The sequence below is a fragment of the Myxine glutinosa genome, chromosome 8 (assembly GCF_964187855.1).
Source record: "Myxine glutinosa chromosome 8, kmMyxGlut1.1, whole genome shotgun sequence".
NCBI classification, from domain to species: Eukaryota; Metazoa; Chordata; class Myxini; order Myxiniformes; family Myxinidae; genus Myxine; species Myxine glutinosa.
The window spans coordinates 37,551,318-37,572,434 of record NC_136268.1 but is presented as its reverse complement, the minus strand read 5'-3'; the positions used below and the strand labels follow the sequence as shown (position 1 = coordinate 37,572,434).

At 40.3% G+C, this 21,117-nt stretch overlaps 1 protein-coding gene across 19 annotated transcripts in view; it reads left to right on the top strand.

Annotated features, from left to right (window-relative positions):
• Positions 1–21,117, top strand: part of LOC137432425 (calcium/calmodulin-dependent protein kinase type II delta chain) — a 268,454-nt gene that overhangs the window by 195,952 nt on the left and 51,385 nt on the right. For all 19 annotated transcript variants that reach the window (XM_068124347.2, XM_068124345.2, XM_068124341.2 and 16 more), the window contains exons 9-12: positions 5,017–5,111; positions 6,070–6,192; positions 6,922–7,005; positions 9,981–10,023. In XM_068124347.2, coding sequence (XP_067980448.1) covers positions 5,017–5,111; positions 6,070–6,192; positions 6,922–7,005; positions 9,981–10,023 — 345 coding nt within the window. The remainder of the gene's footprint in view (positions 1–5,016; positions 5,112–6,069; positions 6,193–6,921; positions 7,006–9,980; positions 10,024–21,117) is intronic.

Sequence of the window (21,117 nt, the reverse complement as noted above, 5' to 3'; positions counted from 1 at the left end):
TACCCATGGCAATATCTCCACCGGAAAGGGGCCCACTTGTGCTCCCTCCCCAAATCCTTCACTTTCACTAAAATCTACCTGGCTGATTCAAACCAAATCTGACAGAATGCATCAGGACAGGTAGCTCTGCTTGGGTTGTGCTCCTCATATGAATCCACCTCCTCAAAAGAGGTCCTAAATTCAGATAATTTTTCCAAATCTTTTCTTCTGAAACTTCCCACCAGATTCAAACAAAACTCGTTTGGTGGCATTAAGACCAGGCGCGAATCTAAAGTTGTGCTCCACGTAAGTGCCGGCTCCCACGGAACATGCATCGTTGGGTCCGGCCCCTGATCCGCCATTTTCACTGAAACATCTATTCATAACTAAAAACCAAAATTGAACCAAATTTTGCAGGATTCATCAGGACAGCAGGGTCTTCTTGGATTATACTTCTCTGGATCTGGTAACTCCCACAGTGCCAAATTCAGTTACAGCGTTCAAAACTGGGCTTTGGCAAAATCCAATCAGGACCCCATTAACCAAAGTCGATTCCGTTCAAACAGTCCCTACCCGATTCCGCTTTATCGGTCCCGTCTCCGGTCACCCCACTTGTTGGCATCATCAGTCCCCCACTGGGCTATTTTATTACAATGTGAGCATGTCTATAAAGTATGTACTATTATAATGTGAATATGTCTATAAAGCACATACTATGATTGGAACATAAATCGATACAATAAAACCGATAAGGTCTGTTTGTCCGCTGTATGATCATAAACCTATGTTGTTAATGTGTTGTGTACACACCAAACAAACACACCAGTACACAAACACCACGCAAAATACACCATATAAAACAAGTTCTTTTGAGGGTCTGCAATCTCCGATTGCTCTCTCTTGTCGTTTTTATCATGGGGTCACTCATTCTTATACCTCGATGTAAACATAATGCGGTCTATGGAGGCCAAAGTAGTCGACAGACGTTCTCAGTTTGGAATTTGGGTTTGGAGGGTGAATGTTTTTTTGTTTTTTTTTCGGGGCAGTATGGTGGGGGTGAGGATGGGATCGAAGGGGGTGAAATAATAATTCAGGACTTTAAAGGTTTCACAAATTATGGACAGAATATGACATCTTTTTGAAGAATATATAATTAATTGCTTCATCTTCAATTTAAGATACCAGCATCTATCCTAAGGTATTTGTTCACACTTTCTGTCTGTCTGTCTGAGAGACATCAGTCGATGTTCAAGGAACTACTTGATCGTAATTTAAATTTTACATTTTGAACACTGGAACACGAATCGGAACCTAAATCGGAGCATGAACCTGCGGCTTAGCAGTACTTTGGCTCTGAATTTGGCAAATTATATGGAGTCCCGTCCAGAGTGCGCATGCGCTAGCAGTATAGCAATTGCTTCAGTCTGTCTGTCTATCTGTCAGTCAGTCATGGAGTCAAACAAAATTGAAAATCCTTCCAAACATGAAACTTACTGTCTTTGGGGACATAATAAAGGACACAAACAACAGGCCTGAAAAGCGTATTTAACATGTTATCAGGTCATGTAAAAGAGGGTACATCGGTGGTGGTAAACTTCCAATTCAATGGTTTGTTTGTTCGTTTTTTTTCTACAGCCTTTAAAACTTTTTTTATTTTGAATGAATTATGTATTTATTAATTGCCATATGTGGGAAAATTACACGCTCAGACCAGGAATCGAACCCAGGTCTTCTGGTGAACGGTAGCAGTGCTCTGCCATCTGAGCTTATGTGGGAAACCCCAAATTCCATTATTTAATTATATATTTGAACACTGTAGAACACAAATCGCCTTGTTTGCACTTCCACAAACCAGTAGTTTAGTTGTAGTTGTGCAAAATTTTATGCCGCCTTGACCAATCACATTTGGTGCGTGCTCTATGGAAGGAATGACGTCGAGATTCAGACACAATTGGGGTACCTAGAGATTTAACCACAAAGTTAAATTCGCTCAAAACATCTGTTTGTTTCGTGCATCTTGTTTGAAAGATCATTCCAAAATCGTTGTTTACACCTGTAGCAAAAATTACCTCAGGAGTGCAATAATGGCCAATTTGCCTCCTCATTTCTTTGCTTAAGGTCCTACAGGATCATGTGCCCACCCATTGGACCCCTTGTAGTACCGTGGAAACTGTGGACCATTTGTGTATTCATTTTACATTCTGCATACGGAATATAAATATTTGAATGCAAGTGTTTGATTGCAGAGAATAACGTTTGAATGCAGAAGCAAACACAGTATTTTTCTTCCGCAACCGAAGGTGGACAGAGGTTATGTTTGCACCCCTGTCTGTCTGTCTGTCTGTCTGTTTGTCTGTGAAAAGGATATCTCCAAAAGTGAATGGATTGAGACAAAATTTGGTGGACAGGTTGGGTGTGTGATAAGGATTCATTGTTGTACACCACTCCTTTCCTATGCCATCTTCAGGCGCTGCATAACGTCATTGCCGGGCACTGAAGGGGGCTCAGCAATGACGCACGCTGAAGGAGAGTACTCAGTTTTAACTCTGGTTGTTTGTTTGCTTTCGTGATTTCTTGTTTTCTTTCTTGTTTTCTTGTTTGTCCGGGGGATATCTCAGCCATCCTTTCAGCTAGGAAGCTGCAATTTGGGCACAATAGTGAGTAAGTGATGTGGCTGTAAAGGATATTTTTGATTTATTGATTAATCAATTAATCGATAAATTATTTCTTGATTGAGCAATTAATTATTTAATTTTTATTTATTAATGACTTATTTCATTCATTTTCAAAAAGTTACAACTTCGGACGAAGCACTGGTGGTTTAGGTATACTATTAGCCAATTGATTAAGAAAATATTTTATGATCATCGTTTATTGATTTTAATTATGCAATTAACCAATCAAATATTGCACACCTCTCTCACCCAATACAGTCTCTATGAGCTGCACGGCAGTATTGCCGGGCGCCTCAGGCGCCCCAGTGATGCCATGCTGGAGGATATTTAATTATTTGGCATGGGGGCGGTGTACTTTGAAAGTATCTGTACTTGTTTAGATTTTGGTGAAGATCCGGATCCGGATATGAGAAAATTTTAAAGTGATTCCTCACTATTGAGAGATAAGGCCAAAAACAATATATAGCACAATATTTCAAAACGTTGTGGACGGATTAGGACAAGTTGGGTGTGTGACAAGAAAAGAGTGATTCGATTTTGGTAAAATCCTGTGTCCGTATACGTTTTTTTATATGTCTTAAGTGATTCTTCACCTTTGAGAGATAGGGCCAAAAACGATATGTAGCATGATATTTCAAAAAGTTGTGGATGAGTTATGACAAAACTAGGTGGACAAGTTGGTTAAGTGACAAGAAGAAGCCGGTTAGATTTTGGTTCAGGTCCGAATCCAGATCCGGCCTATCAGTGGGATACAAAACGTAAACTGTTCAGCCTTGTGGAGGTATGCGCTCTACCGAGTTACATTCGAGTTTTTAAAAAATACTAGTACACCCGCTAACTACGGGAGGGGCAGAAAGGGTCATTCCTCTTTGGGGTACATAGATTACAGTCAATCTATGGTCGGGTCTCAAGAACATTGGGTGTATGTTCATTTACCACGTTTCTTGTGGCCAGATCGCCAAGTGGTTTAAGCATTCGAACAAGCACTCCATTCAAAACCGTTAAGGAACGGCTGGCTTGGCAAGCGCTAGCTAGCTGCTTGGTAAATGAGCACAACCTGGGCTTCCTCCCTTTCAGTTTCGTTTTAAACAGAAGGAGCGAGTTTCAAAAGTTCACTACGAAAAACGCCACGTTAGTGCCAGGAAGGGTCATGTTATTAACCCAACACTTATGGGGTGCCTAGAGTACAGTAGATCTTCGCTCAGTTCTGTAAGTAAAACTTACCTCACGCATGTCGGGATTCCTCCAAATTTCTTCATTTAGTGTTATAAAGAGAATTTGCGACTGTTTAAAAAGCTAATCATACGTGTTTGTGGTTCATAATATTCATTACTTCTGGTAGCGGCCATTGCTCCGACGAAAACGCCATGATAAGCTATTTATATACGTTGATTCGCCGGGAAAACCCCTTGGGGAGGTGTGATATTATTGGTATTAATATTGTTTTGTAATAACATTAATATTACGCTATTATCATTAGTTTTGTTATTCGAAGCGGCCTTGGAAAAACGCCACGATAAATTTTATTTATAATTGATATACACCTCAACACGCAACCCATTGACGGCAATGGCGGGGAAAACCCGCTCGGGGGAGAAAACCCCCTTGGGGAGGGGGGCAAATGAATGCGCTACAACCTTCATTATGTAATCCTTGGTCATCGTATCAAGTTTGGTTGAGATTGGATAAGTAACGACGGAATGTATTGGCGTCAAAAATTAATCAGACAGCCACAAATGGCGTATGATAATATAATAATTATAATAAGAAAGCAAATGCACTTTGTCTCACCTACCCACACTACTCCACTTGACTTTCATGATTGACAGAAAGTAGAGCAGTCACAGCGTTTTCTATTTACACTGTCGTCTCTTCCTTAAGAGATTGGAACTGGTACAAAGCTGATGTTTCAATGAGGACATGAAAGAGGAGAAAAACAGATGTCTTTATGTACAGAATCATAAAAAGGCATTCCCACATGTAATATTTCCTGACATGACACTTCTTTTTAAACATTTATCTCCCACACGGCATCACAAAGTGACAAAAATGGATAATATTATTTTATTTAAAGCATACTCATATGTCCTGACGTGAAGCATCAGATGAAGTAAAGAATCACCATTATTTTATTTATTGTTGCTTAAATAGGGGAATATAATCTGTGTTTGTGGGTATCTCTCTTTTTGGTATGATTGTAGTTTGCAAAAATCAAGCAACCATAAGATGGAGTCTTTGTTTTTATATTTAGCTATTTCTGTTTGGCTAATGAATGAAGGTGAAGTCTGTACTTGACTATCATAAACGTTTTTCATCATAAATGTGAACTTTATTCAAAAAGTTATTTATTTTCTTTGGACAGGTGTGATCCTGTACATTCTGCTGGTGGGATACCCTCCTTTTTGGGATGAGGATCAACACAAGCTGTATCAGCAGATAAAGGCTGGAGCTTACGATGTAAGGTTGCGCTGAAAAGATGTCACTTTTCTTCTAGAGTCTTATAAAATCTATGTACAAGCTCCTCCATGAGTCTTGCATCTCTTCAAAAATAAAGACTAAAAAGGTTGCACACGGCTTCGCGCTGCACACAACGTGCTGTGTTGCGAACCCGAATTTCTCATGTCCGCATAATTGAAGCATGACTTGTTGGAGGGAGAATTATCCAAGGAGGTAATGATCATCAGACATTGAATTTCTACCATGGAAGCAAACTTTAAAGTGGATAACATAATTGCTGTTAGCCGATTTGCTTTTGTCAATTATTCCAGGCGATCTGCCGAAATTGAAAATTTAAATTTGGTTAAAAATCATCTTCAAGGGAAAATGCAGTCGAATTTCAAAATAATCGTCACATGTCATCACTGTCTGATTTTTTTTGCGTTTGCATCCTTTTATTGAAAAAGATCCCACGAACAACAACAAATTCGTTTTCTCTCTCTCTCTCTCTCTCTCTCTCTCTCTCTCTCTCTCTCTCTCTCTCTCTCTCTCTCTCTCTCTCTCTCTCTCTCTCTCTCTCCCTCTCTCTCTCCTCATGTCCTGTTTGTTTATTCCCTTGCTGGTTGTGCCCAATTATTGCCCCCATTAGCCCACTGTCAATTTCATCTTCCTCATCCATGAGCCTAACTCTTGTAGAGAAAAAAGAAATAACTTCAGATGCATCCGCCGTTTCATTATGCACTTTTTGTAAAATAATTTGAGATTAGTAATTAAAATGATCAGACGTAGTGCTTCTTAGTTGTTGATGTTTCAGTTTGGTTTCCCTTTTTGTATACTTATTAGCCTCGTCTCCACATCAAAGTACAAGGATTTGATACCAAATAGTCATAGGAAATTAGCTTTGCATTTGTGAAGGCCTTCTCAATCTCTTTCTCTGAAGTACCTTTAACAAGGGGTATGATATTCATGTTTCGTGCAGTTCCCGTCACCAGAGTGGGATACGGTCACAGCGGAAGCAAAGAACCTCATCAACCAGATGCTCACCATCAACCCTGCAAAGCGTATCAATGCTACGGAAGCCCTCAAACACCCCTGGATTTGCGTGAGTTTCCTACTTGCATTGTTCCAAGTTCGTCGTCCTGCCTTGTATTTGTACACGTTGTTATTGCCATCTTGAGAAGAGGGCCTCTTCCTTTGGATACTTAAGATTGCTGTAAACCCATGTGTTTGAGCTGACTTTTTGTGCATGATGAAAGCTTCGAGCAGGCCAAACCAGGCCATTTTCAACCAGGCCATTTCAAGAGTTAGCATCGTAGAGCTGTTTGAACAAATGTAATTGGAGCAGCACATGCAGGCTCTCCTGAATCATGTACACATTAATGTTTGTCATGTTTGGTCCATTGGTTTTTACCAAATATCATATTTAGCTTTCTCTGATGATATTTTGCATTTAGTCGGCGTGTTGCTTGCACAAGGCCAAGTTGTGGTATTTGCCGAGTGTAAAGCAAATGTGCAATTTGTTTACATTTTCATTTGGATCTACTTGGATCATAATGTGCTTTCCAGTCGAGTTCTTAACCGAGTGTTCTTACTGGCAGAAAGTGAGCCTGAATGTTATTTTTGCATAATTAAAAAATGTTTGGACACGTGGTCTTTCCAGGTTGTTGTTTTTAGATAACTATTCAACACAGCTGCTATAATTGTGATATTTAGCTGCAGATGTGCATTTATTAATTAATTTTTGCAAGTTTATACTAGTGCTGATCGAGCAACTGACTTTCATGAAAATGTTTGTTTGTTTTTTCTTTCCTTTCTTTCCCTGCCACTTCAGCAACGCTCCACTGTGGCATCTTGCATGCACAGGCAGGCGACAGTCGAATGCCTGCGGAAATTCAACGCACGGAGGAAACTCAAGGTATTCGCTGCCATTTGATCACTTCGCACATACATCGAATCATCTCCAGTTTGTATCCCTGCACCCACCACGATCGACTATGCTGCTGCGCATTGTATATATTTTGAAAATAAGCGCTTATCTCTTGTTACTTAAACTGTGAATTTAACCAAGTAACACAGGACTCACAGGTCGCTTGTCTCACATCCCACATTGTCATCGTTATTTTGTATACACAGATGTTATCTCATGACAAATGTTTAAATCATACAAACAAACGAACAAAGTTTGGTTATGAGAGGCCAAAAGTGTCACAGACCTTGTTTAAATTGAGAACAGGTAGAGTAAAATAGCATCCTCACTACATTACTAATATACATGCTTGCATCTAAAAGCAGAATACCATTTGTGATTGATGCTCTTCCTTCTGTAAACTCTGCATTTACCATGTTCTGTTCTGTTATTGTGCTATGTTCTATAGTCTATACGGAGCGTCAATTCTACCGAAGGAGTTTCTTGGCTGGGGTTACATACCCAAACGGGTCACCATTCTGACAAAATGCCATATACAGTTGGAGATTGGAGATGTACCATTCTCTTTACAGAGTGTTAGCGCTGCCGAAGCAGTTTATCGGCAAGGGTCTTGCTGGGTGGTTTGCCATTGCCTTCTCAACAGCCAGTCAGGGCGGAAATTTGTAATTTGGCCAGAGAGCCAGCGATAGCTCGCATACTCTTTGCTAGGGTGCATCAAACGCCCCATTTTTGAAAAATATTCTCATATTGATCTAGTCATGTTTTTTTTTGTTACACACGCCCCATATTGCATTTCTGTAAAATATTTAGGATTTTTGATTTTGTTTAGACCCCCCCTCCCCCCCCCCCCCCCCCCCCCCACCACCAGGATCGGCTAAAAATCGGCTTCCCTAGCTAATGGGCACCATCTGCCATACACCATCTGCTTCACCTCAGCTGATACCTGCTCGTATGCCAGACAGACGAGACTCTCTCAAGGCCAGAACACCGATGGCCACTCAACAGGCCAGTGCTGTGTTTGGTCTGGGCAGCACCATCAATAAGGAGGATGCACAAATAATGAGAATTCATCTCTCCACCTGCCGTCAAGTCCAGCGCTGTCTCATGCATCACCTCGAGAAGGGTGTGGTGGCAAAGCATCTGGGTGCTACCCCCCAAATGGAGATCTGTGCAACTTGTCCTGGCCCAGGTCACCAACTATTAGAAGAAGTCCAACATACCCACTGTCTCTAACCACCAGGCATGCATCTTGCTCATGCAGCTTCTGGACACCAACTGCAAAATAAGGGAGATCCCGACCATGTGTAGATCAATCCCAGCAACACTCGCCAAACTGTGGGCCATAGGACAACGACTGGATGCAACCTTCCGGTTGTGGCGGGCCAAATTTAGGAGCTGGTCTTGAACCCGGAGGATCACCTGTTCCTGCAGTCAATGAAGACCGACCGCATAGCATATTTTGGCAACTATGACAAAGTTATATTACAGAAGGAGCACCATCGCCAAGTTCATGAGCAGGCCGAGGAAGAACGGCACAAGTGGAAGGTGCAGAAAGTTGGTGCTGCCAGTTCCATCATTTTGTTAGCAGATGACAGTGAGGCGACAGCCAGCAGCAATGATGAAAGTGATGCCATTGCCACTCAGATCACCACTGTGACATCCACTCAAGCACACCGGCACCCAGACGTTCATCCCTCACAATATCCTTCACCGTCCAAAGTTGGTTTGGCTGTCCACTCGACTCAAGCTGACACCGACACAACAGGCCAGCTTCACGAAGGCTATAATTGATGAAACAGGGGAAATCCTGCCAATGTATCAACTTGTCATGTTTCGAAGAGAGAATAATAAAAAATTTGAAAAGTTCTTCTTTTTTTGTTCGTTGGTTACCCAATATATACAATTTCCTTTTTAAGGCAATTTTCCCTGCTAGAGCAGGGGTTAGCCTTGCGGGCCCCATGACAATCATCATGGTTCCCTTTGTGAGGCAAGGTTTTTATGGCCGGATGCCCTTCCTGACACCAACCCTTTAGTCTATATGAGGCCAGTGCTGTGCACACACGCAGGGATACGGTGTACCTATTCTAAACCAGGGCACACACCGACGGTTACCCGATTACCCAATTTTCAAAACAAGTTAACAAAATTGTTTTCCACTTTTGACCCATCACCTTTTAGAGGCCATTTTTGGAATCAGTGACCCCGAATTACTTTAAGAAAAGTGGTCTTACTTTTATATAATTCGAAGAATCTCACATTTGGCCAAAGCATCCCATTATCAGGGGTACCCAATTTCTTCCCGATCCTGGTGGGGGGCCTAAACAAAATCAAAAATCCGAAATATTTTACAGAATTGATACATAGGGCCTAATGTAACAAAAACAAAGTATGACTAGATCAATAGGAGAATATTTTTCAAAAACAGGGTGTTTGATGCCCGTATGATTTGTGAAGGACACCGTGGGATCTTTAATATACACCAAGTAATGCCGGCACAACGGATGCCCAGAGTAATGTCCACCTGAAGGATGGCACACACATTGATGAATCGTCTGCCTATGAAACACCAGGATGGCAGCTGGGTTGAGATTCAAATTCGGGTTTGACAGCTCAGAGGCAAGTGTGCCGTGAGCGCATTCACCTCATATCAAAAACGACACCAAAAGTGCCATTTTTTCCATAGAAAATATCAGCAATAAGGAAATTCCTTCTTTTTTTAAAGAGGACTCTCTCTAGTGGACCTCAACTGTCATTAGCCTTATTTTTGGGGGATTACAAAGCAAGTCTCGTGGAAGAGCTAAATGCGGAGTAGAACAGGGTAGAGAAAAACAGCACATCAAAACTCTGTGGCAGAATGGTTGATTGGAAGAGTTTGAGTAACGAGAAACGGGAGGAGGATGAAGGAGAGGATGAGGAGGCATGTGAAGTAAACAAGTTGGATTTATAATGTTATCTTTGCACAGGGTGCCATTCTTACAACCATGCTGGCGACAAGGAACTTTTCAGGTAAGATAGTTTTATTTATTTTTTCATTCTTTTTGAAATGTTAGTCAACCGATTGCTTTATTTAATAATAAATGTATTTTATATTAGAGGAATGCCACGTTTCATCCAGGCTAGTTTGATCTTTGTTGTCAGACAATATGAGCGATGTTTTTCCAACTGGAGATTTTTTTTGTATTCAGTGTCGAGGGTCATGGAGGATCTAGAACACAGAATGGATCAGGAAGTAACAGAATGAAAATAACAGAAGAAAGAGAGAGGGAGGGAACACACCAACAGCAGGGTTGAGGGACAAGATAAAATGGAGGGAGACTTGGGGCATAATGAAGGCCAGAGGAGGACTCAGTGGGTGAACAAGATGGCTACAGCCACAAACTCTCAATCACAGAAGTGGAAGAAAAAAGAAGGTGGGCTCAAGGGGGGTTAATTGGATTGGAAAAGATTATAGTTGTCGATGTGGGATGATGACCTGCGGTGGTGGTGAACTATCCTAGCCAAAAGCAAGCTAACTGCGGCGAGATAGTAAAGCCGAATTTTTTCGCTCTTAAGCCTTTCATCAAGAGGACGCGTCACTCAAGAGCAAGAGAGGCCTTCATTCCGATGAAGAGCTAATGCCTGAAAAAGGTTGTTTTTTGCATACCGCAGTGAGACTCGCGGAAGCATGAACGTTAGGGCCCTTCTTGTGGAATTGCATTGGCAATTACTTTTGTTGAACAAATTATGTGAAATTACTTCAGTGGGTGAAATGTACAAATTTGTCAATTGTGCCAGCAATAATGCTTTATAGGCTCGCCCTTTATTATTATAGCCTCAGAGGCGATTGTCACTCGTAGTTATTTTGTCCTCGTTATAAAAAACCACCGTTTAGAGGCCATTTTTCCCCGCAAAGTGGGGGTTGGCCTTTTCGGGGACCGTGGTTGTTGTTGTTTTTTGTCCCCTTTTTGAAGCAATGTTTTACGGCCGGATGCCCTTCCTGACACCAACCCTTTTTGCCGCCTTCAACGACAAACAGGGAATTACCAGTGAACTGGTACTCAATTGGATTTCGTTATGATAAATTAATTCCCTTGTCCTCGTGTCCGATTTCTTTTATCAGAGAAACACAGCAGGATTGGGTTGATTGTGAGACTAAAACGTGTTGATCACTCTTTGTTAGTGATATGTCGAGAAACACAGCCCATTTCTTTATCGCCAAGGTTTCACCTGCCACTCAGGGTGTCGAATAACTGCCGCATTCTTTAAAACGAAACAAGTTGCATCTTGCTCGAATTAAGCACCGAAGAGTCTATTCCAGGACGGATAGTCGTATCCTTGTAGAAAACGTCTTTGCAAATAAATGAGGATTTTTTTTGGTTCCAACAGCCTGCATGCTTGTCATCAATAATTATTTCGACATCTTTTTTCCACTTGGTGGAATTTTTTCTGTTGCAGTACCGTAATCTAAATTTCACCGTCTACACTTCTACCCTAAGTAAATGTCTTCCATAATAAAGTCCTGTTAAATTTTTTTTTTTAACTTTCATATCGAAACATTTTAAAGTTTGCACATGTGTTTCTTAGAAATGCTATCTTACATGTTAACACTTGTTACTGCTTTCCTTTCATTTTGGCTCCTTCTGTGAAAGCATTGGCTTATCCTCTGTTCTAAATGTCCTTCTACTTCTTTTGAGCATAACATAATAGGCATTAAAACATGATATATATATGTGTGTGTGTGTGTGTGTATATAGTTGTGCCACTGATGCAATGCCCCTTGTAGGTTAGGGCAGGAATTCGGAATTTGTTCAGCATGCTGGTAGTAGCTCACCATGGGATCTTTATTGTCCACCAACTAATGCCAGCAGACGGGATGTGAGCTTAACGTCTATCCGGTGGACGGCACACGGTTTGATGCCATGACCTGCACACGCAACGCCAAGACAACATGAATACATGTACATCTTGGGTATCCTGCCAGCTCAACAAACATCACCAATACAGTTGAGTTTATAATAACAGTAATACGAATACTGCCATTATCTCACTATATAAACACAAGCACGTGCACAAAAACAAACATGCTTGCACAAACTAACAAACGCAATAGTTTACATTATTACATTTTAAATTCTTTGAAGGTTTTCACAAAATGGCAATATGGTCCTGTGTTCCCTTCGTCATGCTGCCCTTGGCATTAGTTCTCCAGGAGTAATGGCAATTTAACCTGCTGCCTTTTTGTCCTTGTGAATTGCCGTCATGCCATTTTAGATGTGCATCACAGAGCGAAAACAAACTACGTCAAATTTTCAAGATCCTTATTTGGCTTTGACTACTAATGACCATTCTTGTGTCGAGTGTTTAGATTTGCTTGATAACGTTTACATCATTCCTTGGTTTTTTTATTTTAATTCATCCTGATATTTTTCCTTCCCTTTGATTAAAAAATGGCTTTGCTTCTTGGCATCATATTTTGACTTTCCCATTGTTCCAACTTCAGCTCCACTTGTTCAGATTGTGGGGAAAACTAATGGGTGTATATTGCCCTTACTTGCAATCCTCCTCCTCCCGCCCTTTCCCTTCCCCTGTGAGTCGGAAAGAGTGCCAGTCAGGCTGCCTCAGCCTCTGCCCCTGCCCATCCTGCCCGACCTACCCCCCCAAATCCTGTCTCTCTTGCCGGTCTTTCTGAACAAGGTACTGTAACTGCTATTGGCTGCTGCATGTGCCCTCTGACATCCATCTCAGGCCATCGACGGTACTTTATATTCATGTGTAGAAATCATGTATGTGGTAACTCAATCTTCAAAAAAACATTTTCACAAATTCAAGATGCTCTTTGTTTCTTTTGAAGATTTCTGTTTTCTTTGTCTTACTTATTGCCATGAAACTCTTCATTTTGCAATCTTTCCTCTTTGCTCGGTTTGGAATTATTGAAGCATATCAGCAAAAATTCCCATGCACCCACATCTTGTGATACATTTAGATCCTGCTGTTGGTGTGTGTGTGTGTGTGTGTGTGTGTGTGTGTGTGTGTGTGTGTGTGTGTGTGTGTGTGTGTGTGTGTGTGTGTGTGCGCGTGTGTCTGGGTGTGTGTCTGTGGTCTGTCTGTATCTTCTTGTGTCCGTACGTGTGCTTCTGTATGTGTCTATCTATATTTGTCTGTGTCCATGCATGTGTCTGTGTGTGTCCATGCATGTGTGTCCATGCATGTGTCTGTGTGTGTCCATTTGTGTGTGTCTGTGTCTGTGTGGGTGTGTGTGTCCTTATCTGTCTGTGTCTGTATGTGTGTGTTTCTGTCTATATCTGTCTGTGTCCATGCATGTGTCTGTGTGTGTGTCCGTGCATGTGTCTGTGCATGTGTCTTTGTCTGTGTGTGCCCATGTCTGTGTGTATGCGTGTCCATGTGTGTGTGCAATTGTTTTTATTAGCAAATTTGTGAACCCAAGTGCCAATGTCCTGAGTTGCATGTCCGGCCAACTCGAACCCCTGAATTTGTGATAACAGATCAAAATGCCTTCGGTAGACATTAGCTGCATGGACACGAACAATTTGCATGGATACGACATTAGCTGCATGGATATGACCAATTTGCATGGATACGACATTAGCTGCATGGACACGAACAATTTGCATGGATACGACATTAGCTGCATGGATATGACCAATTTGCATGGATACGACATTAGCTGCATGGATATGACCAATTTGCATGGATACGACATTAGCTGCATGGAAAAACCATGCTTATGGTATGAAATAGTTGGTTAGCAGGTGGGCCACATGATCAAGGTGATTTTTTTCTTGGAAACAGAATGTTTGTCCACTTGATGCAAGTTAGGCCAATCATGCTCAATAAACCACATGATACAACTTTATCTGTATTGATAATTTTACCAATATTTGTTAAATGTGAGAATATGGATTTTTTTCATGTTGTTTTTTTGGTGGTACTTGTATGCCAGATTGAGGCTCATGGAAGAGCTCGGAGTTCAAACCTGACCATGGCTTTTATTTATAAAAGACAAAGTAATTTATGTCTAGGTTTTTGAGGCAATTTGTCTGTAGAGTGTTGGTAACCAATACCATAATCACTTGTTTCCCTGATGTAATGCATGTGCCGATAATAATACGGTATGATGGTGATCGATATAGTCCTTAAATGACCTAAATAGTCGGTTACTTGAAACATGGAAGCCTGTTACGAATCTAGATTGCACTGTTTAGACACACGTCGTCCTCATGGATGCCACACTGAATGCAAACAAAAGATTCCACATTGATGGGCCAACTGTGTATTCAAAACTGGAGAGAAAATCATGAAAAGTGATCAGTTTTATATACACAAAGAATTAAGTTAAGCACCCCCCCGTTTTTTTACAACCTCGCACATTACAAGTTTGTTGTCGTCAAAACAGTGTAATATACCCATGATATTGCTATATTTTCTGGAGAAGTGATATTATGGTCACATAAAAACATAACAATCATGCCGTTTTCAATATTTTATTCTGAATAATTTAAGGTGAAATTTTTTGGGAATTTTAGGCATATTTTCACCTCAATTTAAGTATGGAGCTATAGGTCCATCACGGACAGTGTGGATGACGTTTATGTTTTCTAACGTACAGTCATTGTTCTGAGAAGACCTCTAGCGATCTTTGCGTCAATAACGTGTGTAGGACCCACGTGATCGGATCACTGACTCAACCCTACGTCTCATAGACCCTGTAAGCCGTCGTATGCGTTGCTGTGGCAGGTTGTTCCATTCCCGATGTAATGCACGTTCCAATTCATCCAGATTGGCTATTGGAGGGACCATCTTCGCAATTTGTCGTCCCAACATGTCCCAAACGTGCTCGAGGGGGTTCAGGTCAGGACTGTACGCAGGCCAGGGGATGGTTGTCACAGCACCTTGCTCCATCCGATCACGTGGGTCCTACACACGTTATTGACGCAAAGATCGCTAGAGGTCTTCTCAGAACAATGACTGTACGTTAGAAAACATAAACGTCATCCACACTGTCCGTGATGGACCTATAGCTCCATACTTAAATTGAGGTGAAAATATGCCTAAAATTCCCAAAAAATTTCACCTTAAATTATTCAGAATAAAATATTGAAAACGGCATGATTGTTATGTTTTTATGTGACCATAATATCACTTCTCCAGAAAATATAGCAATATCATGGGTATATTACACTGTTTTGACGACAACAAACTTGTAATGTGCGAGGTTGTAAAAAAACGGGGGGGTGCTTAACTTAATTCTTTGTGTATAGAATACAAACATGCTATAAACAAAAATCCAGGACAAATTTGAAGCACCCCAATATTTATTTGAATGATCATTTTGTTCTGCTTCTCCTTTCGTTTGCAGCACATTGGTCCTGGTCGCATCATTTTCCGTGGGAGCAGCTGTGCCGCTGATGCACTGCCCCCTGTAGATTAGAGTAGGAATTTGTCATTTTTCTTAGGTTTCCGGCAAAAGCTTGCCTACACTTTCTCAAAGGACACCATGGGAACTTTAATGTTCACCAACTAATGCCGGTACAAGAAACGTCCGTTTAGCATCCATCTGAGCAGTGGCACACACATTTATGAATTGCCCTGTCAATTAAACACCAGGATAACAGTTTGTAGCTGAGTTGAGATTCAAACCCAGGCTAGACAGCTCAGAGGTGCGTGTGCATACCTGTAGGCCATCATTTTGTGATTTTATAAGATGGGTTTTTTTCATCTTCTGAGTTTGAAGCAACGATGCAGTCGACTTGCATAATCACCTTTATATTAGAAAGATAAAATGAATGTCACAATATTATTGTAGCCATGTGGGTTGTCCCAGTGGTCCGGTGTGAATCCCAACAGGCCCCGTCAACTGTGACCGCAATGGCCAGCTGGTTTGGCTGTCCCAGGTTGGATCACTTATCTTTCCACTCCGATACCGTACGAGTCGAGCCGGCCAATGCATTGCGTTATCTGTGCCGCATGCCCGGTCGCCATTTACTGGCTGATCAAAGGTTTGCATTATATGGTGCTGGTTGCAGTACCCAATCAGCCCTTAAACGGACTTCGCCTAATTGCAAGAACGATCACGACAGTTCAAATTCACCCCAAGACCAGGTGTATTTAATAGTACAACATGGGAGAGTGAGTTCTAAAAAAAGGAAGAGGAGTTCCAAAAAAGGAAGAAGGGGAGATGGAGCTCGAGGCGAATTATGCAGACTGCGGTGACGTGGTCCCTGTGCATTACCACCCCCCGCATACCTTTATTGCTATGCCCCCCATGTCACCTATGACTATCCACGCCCCTCCCGTCTTACTCACGTCAGGCCGCAAGCCCGGTTTGGGGGTGGCGCGACCTTCCATGACTTTTCACCCCAATGGTAGGGGTGTGCACTCACTGCTACGGCTATTGAGCCAACTTCTCCCGCCTAAGCTAACACCACAAGCCTGGAAGACACTTTAAAAGCCAATAAAAGACAGATTCCAATTTATCTAAAGGGTAGAACATTAAATGGAGGCTCAAATGGTTGGTGGTTTTTCGACACACACTTGAGAGGGTGGACGTCATCAGTCTAAACATAAATCACGCATATCTAATACCATGATTAATTATGCCATGCTTACTCTATTACTTTTACTATGGGAATAACTAAGCTGTGCTAAGAAATGTAAACCCTAGAAGTCATTTCCACAACAATATTATGTTTCTATGAAAGGAAATGAAGTGACAAAGATTCATGTTTGTGTAGGGAGAAGGCATAAGACGTTGTGACACTTCGAAGCAAAGCCGAGCAAAATCCATCCTGCCAGAAAGAAGACTCATAGCCACTTGAGGATGTTCGGGCTCCCAATGAAATACTTGTCATACAATATGCTTTTCCAGGTTGTGCGACTTATTGTCTGATCAGCTTTCTTGATCACCTTTCTTGATCACCTTTCTTGATTCGCTTTCTTGATCACCTTTCTTCATCAGCTTTCTTGATCAGCTTTCTTGGTTACCTTTCTTGGTCAGCTTTCTTGATTAGCTTTCTTGATTAGCTTTCTTGATTAGCTTTCTTGATTAGCTTTCTTGATTAGCTTTCTTGATCAACTTTCTTGATTAGCTTTCTCGATCAGCTTTCTTGATTAGCTTTCTTCATCGGATTTCTTGATCAGTTTTCTTGATCAGCTTTTTTGATTAGCTTTCTTGGTCAGCTTTCTTGATTCGCTTTCTTGATCACCTTTCTTCATCAGCTTTCTTGATCAGCTTTCTTGGTTACCTTTCTTGGTCAGCTTTCTTGATTAGCTTTCTTGATTAGCTTTCTTGATTAGCTTTCTTGATCAACTTTCTTGATTAGCTTTCTCGATCAGCTTTCTTGATTAGCTTTCTTCATCGGATTTCTTGATCAGTTTTCTTGATTCGCTTTCTTGATTCGCTTTCTTGATTCGCTTTCTTGATTCGCTTTCTTGATCACCTTTCTTGATTACCTTTCTTGATTAGCTATCTTGATCAGCTTTCTTGATTAGCTTTCTTGATTACCTTTCTTGGTCAGGTTTCTTGATTTGCTTTCTTGATTAGCTTTGCGTTCTTGATCAGCTTTCTTAATAAGCTTTCTTGATCAGCTTACTTGATCAGCTTTCTTGATCAGCTTTCTTGATCAGCTTTTTTGATTAGCTTTCTTGGTCAGCTTTCTTTATCAGCTTTCTTGATTAGCTTTCTTGATCAGCTTTCTTGATCAGCTTTCTTGATTCGCTTTCTTGATCACCTTTCTTTATTAGGTTTCTTGATCACCTTTCTTGATTAGTTTTCTTGATTAGCTTTCTTAATCGGCTTTCTTGATCAGCTTTCTTGATTAGCTTTCTTCATCACCTTTCTTGATTAGCTTTCTTCATCACTTTTCTTGATTAGCTTTCTTCATCACCTTTCTTGATTAGCTTTATTGATTAGCTTTCTTGATTAGCTTTCTTGATTAGCTTTCTTGATCAGCTTTATTGATCAGCTTTCTTGATCCCCTTTCTTGATCACCTTTCTTGATTAGCTTTCTTGGTCAGCTTTCTTGATTTGCTTTCTTGATTTGCTTAGCTTTCTTGATCAGCTTTCTTAATAAGCTTTCTTAATAAGCTTTCTTAATAAGCTTTTTGATCAGCTTACTTGATCAGCTTTCTTGATCAGCTTTCTTGATCAGCTTTCTTGATCAGCTTTCTTGATTCGCTTTCTTGATCACCTTTCTTTATTAGCTTTCTTGATCACCTTTCTTTATTAGCTTTCTTGATCACCTTTCTTGATTAGCTTTCTTGATTAGCTTTCTTAATTGGCTTTCTTGATCAGCTTTCTTGATTAGCTTTCTTGATCACCTTTCTTGATTATCTTTCTTCATCACCTTTCTTGATTAGCTTTCTTCATCACCTTTCTTGATTAGCTTTCTTGATCACCTTTCTTTATTAGCTTTCTTGATCACCTTTCTTGATTAGCTTTCTTGATTAGCTTTCTTAATTGGCTTTCTTGATCAGCTTTCTTGATTAGCTTTCTTGATCACCTTTCTTGATTATCTTTCTTCATCACCTTTCTTGATTAGGTTTCTTCATCACCTTTCTTGATTAGCTTTCTTGATTAGCTTTCTTGATCAGCTTTCTTGGTCAGCTAATCTTGATCAGCTTTCTTGATTCGCTTTCTTGATCACCTTTCTTGATTAGCTTTCTTGATCAGCTTTCTTGATTCGCTTTCTTGATCAGCTTTCTTGGTCAGCTAATCTTGATCAGCTTTCTTGATTCGCTTTCTTGATCACCTTTCTTGATTAGCTTTCTTGATCAGCTTTCTTGATTCGCTTTCTTGATCACCTTTCTTGATTAGCTTTCTTGATCAGCTTTCTTGATTAGCTTTCTTGATTAGCTTTCTTGATCAACTTTCTTGATTAGCTTTCTCGATCAGCTTTCTTGATTAGCTTTCTTCATCGGATTTCTTGATCAGTTTTCTTGATCAGCTTTTTTGATTAGCTTTCTTGGTCAGCTTTCTTGATTCGCTTTCTTGATCACCTTTCTTCATCAGCTTTCTTGATCAGCTTTCTTGGTTACCTTTCTTGGTCAGCTTTCTTGATTAGCTTTCTTGATTAGCTTTCTTGATCAACTTTCTTGATTAGCTTTCTTGATCAACTTTCTTGATTAGCTTTCTCGATCAGCTTTCTTGATTAGCTTTCTTCATCGGATTTCTTGATCAGTTTTCTTGATTCGCTTTCTTGATTCGCTTTCTTGATTCGCTTTCTTGATTCGCTTTCTTGATCACCTTTCTTGATTAGCTTTCTTGATTAGCTATCTTGATCAGCTTTCTTGATTAGCTTTCTTGATTACCTTTCTAGGTCAGGTTTCTTGATTTGCTTTCTTGATTAGCTTTGCGTTCTTGATCAGCTTTCTTAATAAGCTTTCTTGATCAGCTTACTTGATCAGCTTTCTTGATCAGCTTTCTTGATCAGCTTTTTTGATTAGCTTTCTTGGTCAGCTTTCTTTATCAGCTTTATTGATCAGCTTTCTTGATCCGCTTTCTTGATCACCTTTCTTGATTAGCTTTCTTGGTCAGCTTTCTTGATTTGCTTTCTTGATTTGCTTAGCTTTCTTGATCAGCTTTCTTAATAAGCTTTCTTAATAAGCTTTTTGATCAGCTTACTTGATCAGCTTTCTTGATCAGCTTTCTTGATCAGCTTTCTTGATCAGCTTTCTTGATTCGCTTTCTTGATCACCTTTCTTTATTAGCTTTCTTGATCACCTTTCTTTATTAGCTTTCTTGATCACCTTTCTTGATTAGCTTTCTTGATTAGCTTTCTTAATTGGCTTTCTTGATCAGCTTTCTTGATTAGCTTTCTTGATCACCTTTCTTGATTATCTTTCTTCATCACCTTTCTTGATTAGCTTTCTTCATCACCTTTCTTGATTAGCTTTCTTGATCACCTTTCTTTATTAGCTTTCTTGATCACCTTTCTTGATTAGCTTTCTTGATTAGCTTTCTTAATTGGCTTTCTTGATCAGCTTTCTTGATTAGCTTTCTTGATCACCTTTCTTGATTATCTTTCTTCATCACCTTTCTTGATTAGGTTTCTTCATCACCTTTCTTGATTAGCTTTCTTGATTAGCTTTCTTGATCAGCTTTCTTGGTCAGCTAATCTTGATCAGCTTTCTTGATTCGCTTTCTTGATCACCTTTCTTGATTAGCTTTCTTGATCAGCTTTCTTGATTCGCTTTCTTGATCAGCTTTCTTGGTCAGCTAATCTTGATCAGCTTTCTTGATTCGCTTTCTTGATCACCTTTCTTGATTAGCTTTCTTGATCAGCTTTCTTGATTCGCTTTCTTGATCACCTTTCTTGATTAGCTTTCTTGATCAGCTTTCTTGATTAGCTTTCTTGATCAGCTTTCTTGATTGGCTTTCTTGATCAGCCTCCTTGATTAGCTTTCTTGATCAGCTTTCTTGAGCCGCTTTCTTGATCACCTTTCTTGATTAGCTTTCTTGATCAGCTTTCTTGATTCGCTTTCTTGATCAACTTCTTGATTAGCTTTCTTGATCACCTTTCTTTATTAGCTTTCTTGATCACCTTTCTTCATTAGCTTTCTTGATCACCTTTCTTGATCAGCTTTCTTGATCAGCTTTCTTGATTACCTTTCTTAATCGGCTTTCTTGATCAGCTTTCTTGATTAGCTTTCTTGATCACCTTTCTTGATTAGCTTTCTTCATCACCTTTCTTGATTAGCTTTCTTTATCACCTTTCTTGATTAGCTTTCTTGATCAGCTTTCTTGATTAGCTTTCTTGATTAACTTTCTTGATCAGCTTTCTTGGTCAGCTTTCTTGATCACCTTTCTTGATTAGCTTTCTTGATCACCTTTCTTGATTAGCTTTCTTGCTCAGCTTTCTTGATTAGCTTTCTTGATCAGCTTTCTTGATCAGCTTTCTTGATCAGCTTTCTTGATTAGCTTTCTTAATCAGCTTTCTTGATCAGCTTTCTTGACAGAAACTTCACCTCGTATGTAAAAATTGAATGTCAGCACCTTACTCTGGAATTATTTTACCAGATAGCACTTTGTCTGCTCGTGCAAAGTATGAAATGAAGTACACCTCACTGAAAGAGTTCATGAAGGACAAATGCAATGCGTCTTAT